General features: G+C 41.1%; 1 protein-coding gene across 1 annotated transcript in view; it reads right to left on the reverse strand.

Moving 5' to 3' along the window:
• B4GALT1 (beta-1,4-galactosyltransferase 1) overlaps positions 1-19,089 on the reverse strand; it is a 49,110-nt gene extending 30,021 nt beyond the window's left edge. The window contains exons 1-2 of the mRNA XM_063294786.1: positions 18,723-19,089; positions 927-1,162 (exon numbers count right to left, since the gene is read on the reverse strand). Coding sequence (XP_063150856.1) covers positions 927-1,162; positions 18,723-18,957 — 471 coding nt within the window. The 5' untranslated portion in view covers positions 18,958-19,089. The remainder of the gene's footprint in view (positions 1-926; positions 1,163-18,722) is intronic.
• Between the last annotated feature and the right edge of the window lie 257 nt (positions 19,090-19,346).

The raw sequence follows: 19,346 nt of genomic DNA on the forward strand, positions 1-19,346 counted from the left end.
ACTCTTTGAATATCACAAAGGTAAGAATGCATTCTGTCTGTCAGATGAGCCTAGGCATCTTATTAGGTCGAACAAACAGAAAAAGGGAATTTACCCAAAGAAAGATGTTCTAGGAGCTGACATCCAAGAATAAAGATACGACACACACAAAAAGTCTTCATTAATCAATAGCGTTTTGAGGTATCATTATAATCTTGCTACACAAATCTCTGAATTTTTATAGAGTTCTGTAACTTTACTATTTCTAGCCAGGCAAAATATGACCAAAGCCCCAAGATTTTGAGGAATAATGCTGTACTGTTTCTTCAGAACTGGTCAACATGGTTATTTTAATTGTATAAGGATAAGTTTACTCACAGTGGGAGAGTTATTCATTCTAGTTCTGTGTATGTTGACTCGTCAACTTATTGTATTAAATATTAAAGGACAGAAACAAGGGTAAGACCATCCCCACCTACATGCTGCTTTAAATGCCTTTATTATTGGAGGTTCAGAAGCAGATGTACAAGGAAGCTTTGGCCTGATTTTGAGACCACTGACAGCAGTTCTAGAACTGTTCCTGAGTCACTTGGTAGTGATGGAGGATGGATTTTTTATAATCTACTTTGAGGTTCTTATATAGGCCTTGGCTGATGGTGTTGTATTGATGTTTTTATATTGTACTCGATCTGTCTTATAAAGACAATTAGCTGCTTTCATAAGCCAGGAATGCAGGGCATACAATTTAGAAATAAAAAATGTATATATTAAAGCAACTGTTACTGATTTTGTTATGACATGCAAAGCGAGGGTCTTTCAAAAGATTAACTAAAGCTTCCCATTTCACCACTATGCACTACAGACCCATATTCAAAAGGAACCAACAGCACACACATACAGTACCTCTTTCATATGTGCAGCAATCAGTTCAGAACTGAAACTCTTACCTGATTAATCACATAGACACCATAATCAAGTTGTTGCCTTTGCAGGATCGGATGGAGATAAAACAACCAGTATTTCAAGTGTTCATCTCGATTTCTGAATGGGATAATGATCGCCACTTTCTGAAGTGCTTTGCAGTCCTTTGGTGTATAGCGGCCTCCTTCCCTGAGTTCTGGATTTTCTTCCTCCACATTCTTCAAATTCACAGCTTGTGAAAACTCCACATGCAATGGACCAACTGGGAGAAGGAAAAAAAAAACAATAACAGGATCACATATGAAATGAGATTGTAGGAGGTAATTGACATTTCATTGGGCAGTATTGCAAGACTTTTAAAGAATTTAATAACTATGGTAGGTGCTAACAATTTCATTCTAGCTATGCCTTCATAAAGGCATTATATGCAAAGATAAAATCTGATGATTCAGGAATTGCATTTTGGGATCATAAATGTTGCAGCTCCAAGACCTAGAATTCGTACTATACAAAAGTAGTGTCTAGGCAGAGGGGCTAAAATTGTCCTCTTAGGTGCCCTGTCAAAAGACACAATCTTTCTCATTTCATATATCCTATTATTTTTAGTTTAAAAGTCTAGTTCATTGGCCCCTTCCTCCTGTTGCACTTGGCCTGGGTGCTTGATGTTGGGCACATCAAGTTTCCCTTGGCCACTGCTGATGCTGGATTTGCCTCCTCTTGCACTTTATTGAGTGGGGTGGGGAATTGGATCTAGCCCAGCAACTAGATCATATTCCCTGTATTGTTGGTGAGCAGGATGACAATGGGGGCTTTGATGTCCTAGATTTAAAAAATAGTCTCAAGGTTTTTGCATGTGTTTGGTTTTTTCCACTGTTCCCCTGAATAGTGTTCTGTAGTGAAACTGAGGGCAGACACATTTTGCAGATTGGCCTTATCCCCAAGGTATTCTTCACAGTTCTGTCTTAAAACTTACTTTACTAATAAGTATGTGTGCCACCTACTCCAAAGACTCTGCTCCCAGACCTTTCAGAGGTCTTGCTGTATTTTTAGGCTTGGTGAGAGCATTGTGCGTGCCATGGGAAACTATGTCAAGCTGCTTTCAGCTATCTTGTTTCTTCTTTCAATGCCTGAGATTTGGCCTCATCTGTGCATTGGTCAACAACATATTACAAGACTTTAGGAAGATTTGGCCATGAGGCTTTTTAAAAAAATTATTCTCATAGGTTAGAACTCAAAAAAGTCAGGTTGTGCCTTAACAGACAGTTTGTGTGTTATAATCTCATAGTTCAAAAAGGGTTGCAGGTAAGAGATCCGTAGCATAATACATTATGTCATACTACAGATGGGGTCCTTAATCATAATTAGGATACCACATCTGCACCAGCACTATAGACTTAAATCAGTCTTGTTAAAAGCTACCCACAGAAATTACATCTTCTGATGATCCACTGTAAAACTTTTCTAAACTAAACTGAGTTATTTCTTTTTTACATTTCAGGGATTCTTTCTTACCATTTAGCCACAAATGACTATTATTTCAGATAAGCTAGTATTTATAATCATATCTGTGATGGTGGTAATATTCAGAGTATCTAGATTAGGGTTTCTCAACCAGGGTTCTGTGGAAGCCTAGGGTTCTGTGAGAGGCCAGTAGGGGTTCCCTGGGAGATCACAATTTACTTTAAAAATTGTTTCAAATTTGGGCAACTTCACATTAAAGAGGTACGTTTCTTTATTTTTATTTAAGAACACTGTTAATGCATATACACAGGCCTACACATGAAACAAATATAATCATTTTGTAACTTGTGGCCTGTATTTGCGGCTAAATGTGCAGGCATTCCCCTTGGCCTGAAAAATATTTCAAGGGTTCCTCCAGGATCAAAAGGTTGAGAAAGGCTGAATTAGATGGAAGGTTCCTGGATGAGATACTATCTGGGAACTCTATATTGTCTTGTTTTCTATCATGGAATTAAAATCTATGCTGTAAAAGTAACATATAAATAAAATTCAACTTGGCAGACCATGATGAGTTTGCATAATTGTAATCCACAAACTTCAACTCAGCAATGAATACATCGCTATTTAGAAGTGGAAATTTATTAGAGTCATTCTTAAATCATCTTGCTAACTGCCGGGGGGGGGAGGGGGGACAGAGGCATTAGCTTTTTTTGCTCTTTTAAAGAAAACTTTCAGCACTAACCACATGCAAAACCTCTTTTCAGTTTTCACCCACTGAAACTATGCCTCTCCAAATGCTTCCACATCGAAACTATGAAGCAAAAGGAATCACTAACACTATAGCTGACAACCCATTCGCCTGGTTTCAGCACACTCTCTTAACACAAACACACATGCACAATCCCATCCTCTTTCCAAATTACATTAGCTGCTCAGAATATCTGGACCAAGATCACATAGCAAAAGGCTCCATAAAGTCTGAGAAAGGGCAACATTTCTTCTTCTTTAGGAAAATGTGATTGACAGTGGAAGACTGGATGTTTAAACATGGACCTGCCCCAATCTTATAAAAATAAAGGGCAGGAGGGACGTGGCCACAGTAATTCTAGCTTTGGCAACCTTACAACTGGATTACTGCATTCTGTATTGGGCAGATCTCCGTTCAAATATATTATAGTTGGGGGTGGCTCGCACCCTAGAGTCCCTCCCACCACCCTGGATTTTACATCTTTCTTGGATTTTATTTATTGTATTTTATGACAATTGTTTTATGTGATTTTAATGTTTATGTTTCGTGCGGGATTTTATTGTAAACCGCCCAGAGTCCCTCTTCTGGGGGAGATGGGCGGTGGCTAAATTTGAGTAATAAATAAAAATAGTCACTTAGATTTTCAGATGATGTGCCACAAGAAACCCATAAATTAAATTGAAGATTCCTACAAGCAAGGATAGAGATTACCATGCATGTGTGCACATGGTGCTCCCAAGCTTCTGCATGCTCCTTTGCTTAGGCCTTGTCATGAGTAAGGATGGCGAGCAGGGGGCTCCCATCCAGACTGTCAAGCGCATGCGTAGCACTGAGGAATTGTTCAGCCATTCAAAGAGACACAGATCGGGACCGCCTTAATCCTTGGGGGTTATATGTCTGGGTTTTTCCCACGCTTCTTCAGTTTGTTAGGATTCCTGTTAAGTACTAGCAATAAATATTAGAGACCAGTTCATTGTCTCAGTGTGTTTCCTGGTTGTTAGGACAGGCCTCACCTCCTCCTAATCAGCTTCTGTCCGATTGTGCCACATTCCTGTTTTGGTTGTGAACTGTTCATTCAAGAACTACAATGCAGAGACAGCCCACTCAGAGAGGACAATACATATGGCATCTCCACTGCCTGAGTCACTGCTCTAAAGGGCCTCGTCATCAAGAGGCACACCCAATATAGAGACTCATACAGAGGCTGCTCCAAACTCCAGCAACTTTCTAAAGCTGCCTTCTACAAATTACAGTACTACTTTCCAAATGGTTTGGACTACAACTCCTATAATCCCCAGCTGAGCTGCCATCCAACTTTTCTCTGGTTTGGGGGAGACTAAGCTAAAGTCAAGATTCTGGCCAATTTGAGCAGCTCATTAGCAAAGTGCTGTGCAAAATTGGTCATGGTGACCAGACAAAGGAGCTTGCTGTTGGCTTTTCCCTAATAGGGGATTAGTTACCCTCAAAAAAGCTGCAGGATGACAATGTGCAGACTCAGTAAGGAAGGAAAATAAAGGTGCTTTGCCTCTCTTATCAGAACAATGTAGGCCCAAACACTGTATTTGGTCAGAATCATTTTTTGTCTTCTACCAGTGATCTAGGTGTTGTTTTCCTGCATTTTTGGAAATCCTCACCAAGAGGCCAACTGGGACTGACCAGCAGAACGAGGCTTCTCAGATAAAATCTCATTCAGCTCTTTATTTTGGCTTACCGAGTATTGGGCAGAGGTGCCCACTAGATTACTGGGAGCTCCCTAAGTGCCCTCTGGAAACAGTTGGATCCATCAGGCACCTGGGGCAGATTTTCCAAATAGGTCCTGCCCCACAAAGGTCAGAGGTGGCAGAACTGCACATTTTTCACAGCTCACAAGTATGTAATAGTGGTCTGACCTGAACCACTATTACAGAAAGCCTGAACAATTTAAAACAAGATTTTACTACTTTACATCTCAAAGCCGATCTGGTAATCTGACACCAACTCCTACTGTTACGGAAAAAGCACACCTATAAATACCTTGGAGTGCAGTTCCATGCTTCCTTATCCTTGAATGCTTTTTTTTTAAACAGGGCAAGTGTTGCACAGCATACCTCACCAGCTATTTTAAGATTTTAACATTCAAAACGAGCCCAGTATATCCCTGCAGCTTGTATGGTTTTTCAAGCTAAGGTAGTCCCTCAGCTTCTGTGTGGCTCCCAAATCTGTTCCCTCGCAAAACTTAATTTTATTGAAACCATTCAGAATCAGTTTATTAGAGCCATATTGATCAAAGTATCAAAAGTATCAAAAATGCCATCCTACAGGTAGAAACAGGTATAGTTTCACTGGATGCCAGAGCACAGTTTCTTCTTACCTTCTGGCTAAAGTTAATTCTACTTCCTATAGGTTTAGCCCCATTAGTATTAAGAGATCGTTTTAAATCATCGTGGCTTAGAAAAGCTTTATATAAAATTCAGTTGCTGGGCTAGAACTGCCCTCAAACAACGAATCTGGGTTATAGATCTCTAAACAAATTTAAGTAAGGAGCTACAGCCCAATATTTATCATTTTCTTCCAAAAGGGAAATTTTGAAAGGCTTTCACCTTAGCCAGGCCGGATGCTCTGCCCTCAGCAGTCCTTTTTGGACATGTTAAAGGTATTCCTATGCACGTTTGGTTATGTCCACGTGGTGATGGCTCAATAGGAACTCTAAGCCATATGTTATTATACTGTCTAGAGTCCCTGTATAAGGATTCTAGACAGACCCTTATATATCTGATTTTGAACAAATTTCCAGGTAGGGAGTGTGATTTCTATTGAAGGCTACTTCTTTCAGACAAGGACTCGAAAATATCCTCCCAAGTTGCCCAGTTTTGTGCTACCATCTGTATGATATGCTGCACCATTACTTAGGTTTAGAATTTCTTAAAATAGTATTTTATTTTGATTTATTTTAGTATTTTTATTCTTAATTATTTTAGATCTTATCATACTTACTGTTTTTCTGTTTTTCTGTTTTATATACTGTATATATGAGAGCCAGTGTGCTTAAGGCATCAGGCTAGAAACCAGGAGACCATGAATTTTAGTCCTGCCTTTGGCACAAAGCCAGCTGGGTGACGTTGGGCCAGTCACTTTCTCTCAGCCCTAGGAAGAAGGCAATGACAAATCACTTCTGAAAAACCTGACAATAAAACTGCAAGAACTTGTCCAGGCAGTCTCCAAGAATTGGACATGATTGGTGTGTATACACACAGTATATGAATGTAACACTGCTATTACTAGATATTTTGATTGTATCTGGTCTTAGGGCTGTAATAATAATAATAATCTTGAAACTTGAGAAAGCAGGAGAATCTGCTTCTTCAACCTCAAGCTGTCAAAACCACCAATTCTCCCAATTCATTATACCCTTCTCTCCACATCTCGAGATGAAACCCCTGCACCTTCTTCTAGAGCTGTAGCAGATCCCCTTTTACATTCTGCTCAATTTCTGTTAAAGAGTGATGCTGCAGAACTTGCTGGCAAAAACCCTGAAAACAAGGTTAACTCAGGGGTCTGACATTGCCCACCATAATGAAATTTTTATCCAACACATTCTAAATGACCATCTTCCCCGACAAAGCTCTTTTACTTTTCCTTTAAAGTTAATTTCAACAACTGAGAGATTGTTCCACCCCAAATGGTCACGTAAGCTAGAACCTGTATACTGAATTCATAAATTCATTCACAGCCCATCATCTGAAACAGGCTACGACTGAAACCAGCACAACACAGACCATTTTTGATAATTTCCAAGATACAGTATTATTTGATCAATGTGGGAATACATAAAGTCTACTTTTGAGCCAGTGGAAAGAGCCTGCACTAAATTCTCCAAACCCTGGCTTGATCAAGAGTGTGGTTCATGCCAAAGCCTTAGTGATCACCACCCACAAATCCAAGGATAGTAATGCTCCCTCCTCCCAGGATATCTTTTATTTCCAAAAACAGAAATACAAGGTTCTCCTGAGTAAGAAGTGGGCAAGTCAGTTGGCAGAGTGGGACAGACTGATTGTATCAGTCTTAGCCAAAAATGACACCATGTTCTGGCACCTTGTTTCTTCTGTGTCTACAAGACCTAGAATGGATAATCTAGTATCATGTGAAACTTGGATACTACTATAGTGTGTTGTTCCAAACCACAGTCTAGGGTTCCGACATACATCCAACAATCCCTAATTCTCTGACTGGCCCCTGGTCTCCAAACCAGAAGTAATGGATTTGATTGCCCATCTTAAAAGTGGCAAAGCTCCTGGAGGGGACTTGATCTTCCCAGAAATGCTAAAACAAAATCCTGATTCCTGGGCTCCTGTTTTAGCTTCCTTATTCACTAACATTAACACCTCCCTGCAAATCCCCAAAGAATGGACTAATTCCATTATAATATCAATACACAAAAAAGTGACAAAACCAATCGAGGTAAATACCATCTTATCATCTTACTATGTATAATTAGCAAATTATATGCTAAGCATCTTTTTTATAAGCTTGCTGATCAGATGGTCCAAGAAAAAAAAAAATTAGCAATGGAGCAAGCCTGTTTTAGACCAGGTTTTCCTACTGCTGATCCATGTATCACTTTGCATTACCTCTGTACCCAGTACACTCCTCGAGATGCTCTTTACGCTATTTTCATAGACCTGAAAGCAGCATTTGATTGAATCCCTCATGAGAGGTTGTGGCAAAAACTAGCAGCTTCCTTTACTAATCGCTGGCTCCTGAAATTAATTATGAGGTTGCATGAATGTGCTACAATGCAGTCCAATGCTCAAATAGTAGAGAACTGATCCTGTTCCAACTTTTAAGGGAGTTAAACAGGGATGTATCCCGGCCCTTCAATTATCTACTTTTTATGTCAACAATCTTGTTGAAGCTCTTAGTAAAGGTAAAGGTTTCCCTTGACGTAAAGTCCAGTCGTGTCCGACTCTAGGGGGCGGTGCTCATCTCCGTTTCAAAGCCTTGGAGCCGGCGTTGTCCATAGGACACTTCCGGGTCATGTGGCCAGCATGACTCACGGAACGCCGTTACCTTCCCGCCGAAGCGGTACCAATTAATCTACTCACATTTGCATGTTTTCGAACTGCTTGGTGTGCAGAAGCTGGGACGAGCAACGGGAGCTCACCCCGCCGCGCGGTTTCGAACCGCCGACCTTCCGATCGACAGCTCAGCGGTTTAACCCGCAGCGCTCTTACCAAAGCCAAATTTTATCCCTCTTCTCTAGTCAGTAGACCAAACTCCAGTCTGCCATTTTGCTGATGATACTGTGATCTTGTGTTTGTTTCTCAAGTAGAGCTGCAACACAGCCTTCATTCATTAGCATCCTATGGCCACTCTGAATTATTAGAAATCAACCACATGAAAATGAAGATGGTTGAATTCACCAAGCAGCATGCTAACCACCCCAATATTTGGAAGATCAATAACTACCAAATTGAGCAGGTCAAGGTTTTCAAAGATCTTGGCATTTCTCCAGTTATCTTCATCTTGCAAGCTTCATTCTTCAAACCCTTCTTCTTTCTTATTTACATCATTTTCAAATCTATAGCTAAATCTAAATAGGAGCTAAATATGCCAATTTTTATTATTTATATTAAATATCCACCCAAGTTTATGGGTATGTGTACACAAAAAGCTAAGAAAAGCTTCTTCGGTCACAGTGAGTCCTACTATGAATTTGGCATTTACAGCCAAACTATGTGCATAACTTTTTCAAATTAAGACCCAGAGAATTTGAATGGTGCTTACCTTCAAATAAGTAGATTGCTCTTTAACCAGTTTTTCAGAACTGCAGCCCTAAAATCTTAGTTTCCTGATCAACCTAGAGAGGCTTTGGAGATTTCCAGCAATGATGCATCTATCAAATGGTATAGACAGTCCACCTTCCCTTAACCACTCAGAAAGATATATACAGATGTTACATTATGTCATGCTCCCATACACAAGGCTTTACATGTTATCTACCCCACGGTTGGAAGTCATATAAAACTCATACATGGGAGCTGGTGTGTATATACTATACTGATAGATTCTATATATTCCTTCCTGCAACATTGCTGAGAATTAGGACCTAGATAGCTTCTAAAGCTAATGTACTGCATACAGTTATCTAAAATGCAGTGACCCATGAATTCAATTCCCAGTAAAGGATTTGAACTTCACAGAATAATATCTGGCTATATATGTCTTAATGATTCCCAAAAAGGATGAAACTGGTCACGTACTGCTTCCTGGTCACCAATTATGTGGTCGATTTTTTTTTAAATTAACAGTGACTCTGTGCCCATTCTACTTTACAGTACTTGCTACTTTATTAGTCACTATAATAAATGGCTGAGGAATTAGAATGTGGACTAAAAGATTTATATCATGGAGCTCTAGCAGTCAACACTGGACAAAGCAACTAGGAAGGAACCCCCACACATGATTATTCTTCCCTTATTCATACAGCTATTATCCATATTTGCTGCTGGCCATGAATAACTCACTGTCAATCAGTTATTTAATAAAAGTTACTAGTCCAGCATATTTGGACAGCTCATGACAAAGGTATCAGAATTTTGAAACATGAGAAGAATAGATGTAAAACTGAAGACTCCAACACCTTTCAAATCTAAGGGACAAATGTCTGAACGACTTTCATATGCCTCTTACTGTTAGCTACATAAACTATTATCTGAAGTTGGTCTAACAAAAGTGTGCTCCAAGTTCTCACAACTCCTAGGAAGCAACTAAGATTTTTCTGAACTTCCTGCTACAGGTTTCACCTTTGCTATAAAATTATCACGTCAGCATCGTCAAGCAAGTCATCTTCCAGAACAGAGGCTACTGAGTCCCTATTAAAAGGTTATACTGCTCAGATGTGTTTATTCCAAAGGAACTTACCAAAAAAAAATAAAAATAAAAATCTGGAATGTTCTAAAAAGTGATCTTTTGCCAAATAGCGTGCCTGTTCTCTTCAGAGAAAACAGGAAATGAAAAATTGCTTTGAATAATTCAAGATGGTTACTTAATTCTTCTTGCAGTGTTAGTCATTCTTTTAATTTTGACTGCGGCTTCGGTTCAATTTATCGCAAAATAATTTGCCATCCAGTAGATGACCCTGCTCATTGAAGGGTAATGGTATAGATTCCAACCTCACTTTTCTCATACTAAAATTTTCTCCTGTAGTCCTCCTCTTTCCTCCCACCACCAAGTAATCTCTCTTCCTCCTGTGTACTTCCAGATAAAGAAATGTAAACGCTAGCCAAGCAATACTTAGTCAAATAAATGCTGACACCCATACAAGAGTTTTTTTGTGCTTTTTTTTCTTGTGGTACCTGCAATCCCTTCACAAAATCAAGTGAACAAACTGGGAAAACATCCAACATTGTGCTGTCTGGATGAGTTGACCTATAGTTCCCATCAGTCACAGTCAATGGACAGGAATGATGGTGGGTTGTGATCCAAAACATCAGAAGGATGAAAGGCTTGAGCAACACTTTTATCAAAAACAGCTAAAAAATTGAAATGGTTTTTTTAAAAACATGTTTTTTCTCTTCTTACATTTTTATTTTTATGATGTAAATCACTGGGTGTCATCTTCTGGGTCCAATTATATATAAACTAGATAGATAATCCATCTTAGTAAATTCTGAAGCCATGACCCACATTTTCTAAGAAAGTGATATTTTAATGGAAAATTCCTGGTGTGGTTACAAGATAGGAATGAAGATAGTACCTAATGTAATCAAAAGGCTCACTCATTACCACAGTGCATTAAGTGAAGATATAATTGTTTGAATTCTTCCACAGAAATTGCTAGTTACAGTGCTGGTAGACAAACAGGTTTACGCCTAGCACTTCAACTTTAGAAATTATCATCACATATAACAATTCAAAGATTTGAAATGTTTGAATTACATCAGATGTTTCCTCAGATGTAGATGTTCTAGCAAACCTGGATGACAAACTGTTCCCATACAGAACCCAGTATAGCAAATAGTAAGAGAAAGGATTAGATAGCACAGCCTTCCCCAACCTCTCATCTTCTGGATACTTGGGGAAAGACTGAGATAAGAAGTCAATCTCATATTCAATTTCATTGGGTAACCTCTGGTTCTAGTATTCTGGGAAGGGGAAAATAGCTTTTCCTTGTCCACTTGATCTACATCATGTGGATTTTGTAGATCTTAATCATATCCCCTCTCATTCACCTCCTTTCAAGGCTAAAGGACCCCAAATGTCACAACCTTTCCTCATAGAGAAGCTGCTCCACAGCCCCTTGATCATCTCAGATGCCCTCCTCTCAGCCTTCTCCAGCTTTACCTCATGGGACTAGGATCCATCTTTCTACTGGTTTCTTTTTTTATGTCACTTGTCCAAGAACAATCTTAACCTGACAGTACAATATAAACAACAGACATCAGCTGACAAGTAGCTGCTGGAGCAGTGCTTTTGAAACTTGGCAACTTTAAGCTGTGTGGACTTCAACTCCCAGAATTCCCCAGCCAGCACGTTGAAGTTCACACAGCTTAAAGTTGCCAAGTTTGAAAAACACTGTGCTAGAGCAAACTAGCACTTTCTTCAACTATGCTGTCAATATAGCACTTTTGTTATTTGTTTACACGTTCTCATTTTTTCAAATAACGGAAACAGAATACATGTGCACATAGCACAGATGTGATTTTTAAGAAGATTTTAAATACTACATGTTCTCCTCTACACACATAGATATCTTTCTTTAATTTCAATTATTAAAGGCACAGAGGCTTTGTTATTGTTATTTTTCGTGACCATCTGACACAACTATGAATATTTTTGTCACAACCTGTGTGAATTGTGCTTATCTCAACAGTCTTAAATAAGAGTCCACAAATGCATGGAAACCAAGAATTTTGATGGCTATTAAATATGATAGCAAGATTCAGCCTTCATGTTAGCAACAGTGTGTACGGAGTATTAGTGAGCAACTGGCAGCTGCAGAGTGGAACAAGCTCTCAAAAAGAGTAATACAAGACTGGTTGGCAGTGTTAAGCTTGGTTAGTCAGGCTTGTGCAGTTTCTGGTCTAATTTTCATACTATGTGTGCATGTCAATGGATATATTTAGTCTTCCTAACAACCCTAAGTCAAAACAAGTTCCCCAGATAAGTTTTAGTTACAGTGATAGCAGACTTTGCCAGCAATAGCAAGCTGTACATAGTTCACAGCTTAGTAACACAGGAAAGCTCACTGCCTTAGAAAAAGAATAATCTCAGTGATGGTGCTGCAGTTCCTTGAAAAATTAGACACAATGAAGTGTGGTGGGACCCCATCTTGAAGGCTGAGCCATGCAGCTCCACTGTTCAGCTTTCCCACAGGTCGCTCAACTGACCAATGAAATCTGACAGAAGGCAGGATGATCAAGGTACAGAGAGAACAAACTGATTGTCTCCTTGGCACCCATGTACTTAAACACTGGCCCCAGTTTACTTTGCGTTATCTGCGTTCTAATTTTTTTTGACAGCAGCAAAACTTATACGTTAGACCACAGTCAAAAGCCAAAGAGGAGAAACATTTAGGAAATCAATAATTAATCACATTTGTAGAAGCCTTAACTAACACCACTAAACCTTTTAATGCATTAACTTTAAAAAATGGTAATTCTGCTGCATCTCAAATACGTGTTAAACTACAAAAACAAGTTTATTAACCATTCATCCTGCTGATAAGTAACAACACAATTCTATCTGGGTCTATTCAGAAATAAGCTTCTGAAGGCTTAATGCAATCCTGTACCCTCTAATTTCAGAATAAAGCTTCACTAGACTCAGTGGGATTACTAAAAGCATGCACATGGCTGTGCTGTAAGTCTCTAATGTTTGTGCTTTTTCCTGAGAATGTCTAACTGAAGTTAATGAGATTAATTTCTGAGTGGATATCAAGACTGCATGCAAAGTGTAGTTTCTTGTCCTAAATAAGTTAATACTTCAGATATTTGACTGACTGATCAATTTATCAATTTCTGACCCATCAACTGCCCAATCTTATCATAGTAATTTTGCTTTACAATCTGAAGAACAGACTCAGAATATGATTCGAAACACTATCATGTGACTATGTTATATTTGCTTCCAATACTTGGGTTGGGTTGTTTTAAAAAATACAGTATTGAAACTTTGGACATATATAATCTTTAAAATCAGAGTTTCCAATTAGGATAAATCCCACTTGGTTTTAAAAATGGCTTTGAGCAGCCTTCCCAATTTAGCATCCTGCTAATAAGTTTAGATTCCAACTCACAAAATTCCCAAAGCAGCGTGTTTTGGACTACAGCTCCCACCATCATGCAGAACACCAGTTTGGTGAAGGTTTCCTTATAGGCACAACAGAAAAAATCAGAAGGATAAAAGAGAAACTGAACAGGGCTGTTACAGAGTCAGAGGAATTTTTTTTACAAAATAATTACAACTTTTCCCCTACTCTCTGCTTTTTCTTTTTAATTTCATATAATTCTATTCCTATATTGGGAAGAAGAATTTCAGGCATTCATTCTAATATTTGTTCTCCATTTCTACATGGGGCTACTAATGATGGTCTTGGTTGTTACAATAAATGCATTACAGATGGATGACTGGGAAAGAAACAAGTTTTTTTTTAAAAAAAGAACACCAAGCCCAAGCCCAAAGATTGGGCTACTGAGAAGCAAGAGGGAGCTATCATCACAATATTTGGGTAGCTTTGGGGACCTCCAGGTGGCTAGGCTTCAACACCAGAAATCTTCAAACCTGCTGTACTGGTATGTGGGAATGACCTTGCAGGAGGGGGGAGAGATACTGCCTAGGGAACTATAAGAGGGAGTAGCCTGCAGCTGCATAAGGGGGGAGGGGGGAAGGAACCTCCCTGACTTATCAGGCTGTAAAAGAGATTTGTCCTTTCAGACTTGCACAATGCTGTTAATGTAACCTTACAAATTGTGGACCATAACAAATTGTGGCAAGTTCTTAGTGGTATGGGGATACCAAGTCATCTTGTATGCCTCCTGAAGAATCTGTATAACGACCAAGTAGCAACAGTAAGAACAGACCACGGAACAACAGACTGGTTTAAGATTGGGAAAGGAGTACGGCAGGGCTGTATACTCTCACCCTACCTATTCAACTTGTATGCAGAACACATCATGCGACAAGCTGGCCTTGAGGAATCCAAGGCTGGAGTTAAAATCTCTGGAAGAAACATTAACAATCTCAGATATGCAGATGATACCACTTTGATGGCTGAAAGTGAAGAGGAACTGAGGAGCCTTATGATGAAGGTGAAAGAAGAAAGTGCAAAAGCTGGTTTGCAGCTAAACCTCAAAAAACCCAAGATTATGGCAACCAGCTTGATTGATAACTGGCAAATAGAGGGAGAAAATGTAGAAGCAGTGAAAGACTTTGTATTCCTAGGTGCAAAGATTACTGCAGATGCTGACTGCAGTCAGGAAATCAGAAGACGCTTAATCCTTGGAAGAAGAGCAATGACAAATCTCAATAGTTAAGAGCAGAGACATCACACTGACAACAAAGGCCCGCATAGTTAAAGCAATGGTGTTCCCTGTAGTAACATATGGCTGCGAGAGCTGGACCATAAGGAAGGCTGAGCGAAGGAAGATTGATGCTTTTGAACTGTGGTGTTGGAGGAAAATTCTGAGAGTGCCTTGGACTGCAAGAAGATCCAACCAGTCCATCCTCCAGGAAATAAAGCCAGACTGCTCACTTGAGGGAATGATATTAAAGGCAAAACTGAAATACTTTGGCCACATAATGAGAAGACAGGACACCCTGGAGAAGATGCTGATGCTAGGGAGAGTGGAAGGCAAAAGGAAGAGGGGCCGACCAAGGGCAAGATGGATGGATGATATTCTAGAGGTGACGGACTCGTCCCTGGGGGAGCTGAGGGTGTTGACGACCGACAGGAAGCTCTGGCGTGGGCTGGTCCATGAAGTCACGAAGAGTCGGAAGCGACTAAACGAATAAACAACAACAACCTTACAATAAAGTAGAACCATCTGGTCCTGTTTCCTGTCTGGTCTACCTGAGAAGGCTGACACCTGCATTTGCATTGCTGAGAATTATGAGATTTGAAGTTCACATATCAGGAGAGCACTGAGGCTGGGTTGTTATACAGAGATAGAAAATGGAAAGGGAGGGAATAGAGCGGGATCAGGCAACCTAGTATCTTTCAGATACTTTTAAGTTAAATTATCCACAATGCCTTCCCACTGACCACTAATGAGAATCCAAAACATCTAGAGAACAGCAAAAAAGCAATATTCTAGAAGACAATCTGGCTGAACTTCTGGACACTAAACACAAACTCCATGCTCCAACTATATGCTAAAAATCCCAACAGAGTTCCATGCCATATCAATAATTATAGGATTGTATATATTGCTAACCAACTCAAGACAAGTGAGAAACCATCCATTTCAAAGCACAGAAGGGACACTTAAGAATAGAAGTTCTTCTGCATTCCAGGGAACTCTGGTGGGCAAAAGTAAAACAAACAGTACAGAAAAGCAAGAGAGATTTGATATATATTCAGCAGTTTCTGAGAGGCACAAAATGTTGCTTCCAGTTGGAAAAGCGGGAAATCTGAGGAGAGCAAATTTGCTTGCCTATGACCCTGACAACCTAAAGGAGAAGTAGGAAACTTCTGGTCCAAGAGATCTCCACATCCACTTTGCAGAACTCACATGCCTTTTCCTAAATCCAGTCTTATCCATACGTGCAGAGAAAGGTAGGAGTGTTCTTTCTCTATTACCTCGTGCACAGAAAAAGGGACAGCTGGGGTTGGGATTACCTTATACTTTTAAGATATGTGAACTTCAACTCCCAGAATTCCCCAGCTACTGGCTGGGGAGTTCTGGGAGCTGAAGTTCCACACATCTTAAAGTTGCTGAAATTGAGAAACACCAGATTATGTTAATGGGCAGAGCTTTGGAGAAAAAGGTGCTAGGTCTTCCTCACCTGTGAAGTCACACCCATTGGTCATCTAACCCTCTAAGAATGTAAAGAGGTTTTGGGCTCCCCTTTTCTGTCCTGAGAAATGGTGATGGAGTAGATGGCTTTGCAGGTTGTACTTCAATATATTACTGCCTTGTTAGTTTCTAGCTATTTACCAAAAATGCCAAAGTGAAAAACTAGAGCATGGCTATGTAAATAAAGCGATGCAGCATAAGCTACCTGTAAATGGAATGCTGCTGTTCCACTGCTTTGGGCATTTAACACTGCATGGTATTCAATTCAAGTGCCCCTTGAGTGAGAGATAAGCTATCAACAGTTTCAAAGCAATCAAAGCAGGCTGAGCAGTTTAATATGGGAGACAGAAGTCTGCTTTCCAAAAGCGTCTCCTTTCTCTCTCTGATGATGCACAACTCCCTAAGAGCAACAGCCAAGCATATAGGAACACAAGCACGCTATCTCATTTAAACAAAAAGAAAAGGGAAATATACCAACAACATGATATACTAGGAGTGGCTTTCATCGTCTTATATAAACACACAGAACTGCTTTCAACTTCAGAGCTATCCTAGGTTTCAACCCTTCCCCAATCTGGTGCCCTCCAGATGTATCCTCCTAGTTTCTCCTTTAGTATCACAAGCTATTTTGGAAACTCTATTGCAGCAAAGTTCTTCTTCCCCTCTGGCCCTGGATTATGAAAGATGCACAGAACAAACCCCCAAACCCTGACATCTGCCCTCTTATATAGGAAAAAAAATTAAAACCCACTATTTTCCCTACTAAAAGTATTTTAAACTTTACTCCCCCCACCCCACCCCCGCTTGGCAGCTTTGAAGCTTTTTTTTATTTTTCAAAGAGAAGCCACTAACATTGTGTTAAGAGACATGCAGTTCTAACCTGATTGAAATCTCCAAAAGCAGCTTGTAATATGCTTTGGAGTCTATCACTGTTGTTTAACACCATTTTTTCCTAAATTTTGTTTTAACAGGACTTCTTATCATCATGGCCACCACAGTACAGAAATATTAAGAAAAGTATGGGATAAAGAATTATCGCTAACAAAAAGAAATAGCTAAATACTTCCATCTATGTAAACTTTAAAGGAGTCTCAAAAGTATGTTTTAATAGGGATGGTACAAAAATGCTTTTATAAATAGAAAATGAGCACAGTATGTAGGTCATACAAATGTTGTAATACTTGTTGGACCTCCATAAAACTGCAAGCCTACTTTTAGAATTTGAAAGGGACTGCAGATGTTTTTTTTTCCAAAATTATCCATTCACAAACCCCAACTTTTCTTTGAAACTGGTTGGATTTTTTTAAAAAAAGGCAATTGTAAAACCAAACAGGAAGAAAGGAGGCTTCAGCTAAAAGGGGTGAGAATCTAAAAAGGGTGAGATAATGGAGCCAATTCATTTCTAAGCAATTTTTGATTTACAATTAATTCTGAATTGCAAATTAAAAATGTTCATAATAGTACAATCTAGTAAAATGGAAATAACAAATAAAGCCATAAAGAAACAAATGTAGCCAATCAATTGTCACAGGGATCTGCAAAGTTGGCACACAGGGCCTAGGAATTCACCAGACCAGAGGCAAAATGGATCCAAAGAACAGGCGCAGGGCCCTCATCCAACAAAACCCGATGCTTTGGATCACTCTGGACATGCTTGCCAAAGAAAGCTGCCCTAAGTAAGATGCAAAGGGGCCACTTGCAACTCATTTCTAGGAACCAAGCAGAACAAATAAACCTCCTGTGTTTGTTGGGGAGGGGAAGGTAATCCTCCACCTTCAGCAACGTGGCACACATGATTCATCATCTGACATCCCCTTTGCTGGCTACAACAGGGAAAAGCGCACCACAGCATCTTCTCCTGAAGCATTTCCGTCTGGCCAATCTACTGCTATAAACAAAGTAACTCTGGAAGGGAGGAAAAATTAAGTGAGAAGGAAGGGAATGGCTGCAACAAAAAAATAGGTTCTGTCCAATACATTTATATATTCACCGTTGCTCAGAGTTAGTCCTCAACCTATTATCCTTTCTTTATCCCTAAACCCAGATTTCCTCCCGAATACTTCGACATAAGAATAACAGCCGTAAACCGGATCCTGGGCATGTCTACTCAGAAGTAAGCCCTGCTCTGACTCAGGGACGCCTGCTCTATGTAAATAGACACCGGGGCAGAGCGGGTATGGACCAAGTGGGGTACGGCAGCTTTCCTCTTCCTCATCGCAAAGTCCGGCGATTTGCGAAGCAGAGTTATTGGGCGCCGGAGCCTGTCCGAGAAACTTCTCTGCCCCCGCGCGCGGCCGGCGCTTATCGCTGGGAAGGGGCTAGCGACAGGAAGATCCCGAAGGACAGACCGAGCGAGCAAGCGGCGTGTTAGGGAAGGCAGGCAGGGCCCGAAGGAGACAGGAACAGGAAAGGGTGGAGGAAGAAAGTGGGAACTGAAGCAACGAGGCGCGATGAGTAACCGGGGCTTTGAGAAGTGAAAGGCAAGGGCGGCTGAGCGAAACTGCGGGGAACCGCGGGGCGAAGCGAAATCCGGGGTGGGGAGAAGCAGGACAGCGCGCGGCCGGGCTCCTCGGAGGGGGCGCGGAGAGCGAGGGAGCCCGGCGGAGCTCCGCACTTACTCAGCAAAGGGGAAGGGTCGGGGCAGTCGGCGCCGGGCTCGGAGATATTGCCCGGGAGGAGCGCCTCCGGCTCCCGATGGACGAAGGTTTGGCTGCGAGGCGGCGGCTCCGGGCTCCGCTGGTGGTGGAGCGTGTTACCCCTCAGGTAGTAGAAGAGCACGGCCGAGAGGTGGAGGGCGCAGAAGATCACGAGGAGGCGGCAAGCCTTCTGCAGCGAGGCGCCGGGTAGCTCCATCCCGCGCGAACTTTACTGCGCCGAGTCGGGCACGCGGGGACGCCTCATAGCTGCGTCCTGGAGCAGCAGGCCGGGGAGATAGCGGAGCCGCTAACAGCGCTCAGCCGCTCGCCTGCCAGCTGCAGCCTACCCGCCGGGGAAGGAGGAAAGTCGTAATGTCAGGCTGAAGCTCCTCCTCCTCTCCAGCTGCTACTATGGGGCCCCTCCTCCTCCTCCTCCTCCTCCTGCCGGGGTGAAGGTTGCGCCAACTCGAGTCCCCCTCATCCCTGCCGAGCCCGCGGCAAGGGGCGCGTCGTTGACGTTCGTGGTAGCAGCGCTTTGGCTCTGAGCGGAAGGGGCTTAACAGTGCCCCGGCTCGAGCCTTGGCTATCACGAGTTTGGGCTGCTTG

The sequence above is a fragment of the Candoia aspera genome, chromosome 2, assembly GCF_035149785.1.
Source record: "Candoia aspera isolate rCanAsp1 chromosome 2, rCanAsp1.hap2, whole genome shotgun sequence".
NCBI classification, from domain to species: domain Eukaryota; kingdom Metazoa; phylum Chordata; class Lepidosauria; order Squamata; family Boidae; genus Candoia; species Candoia aspera.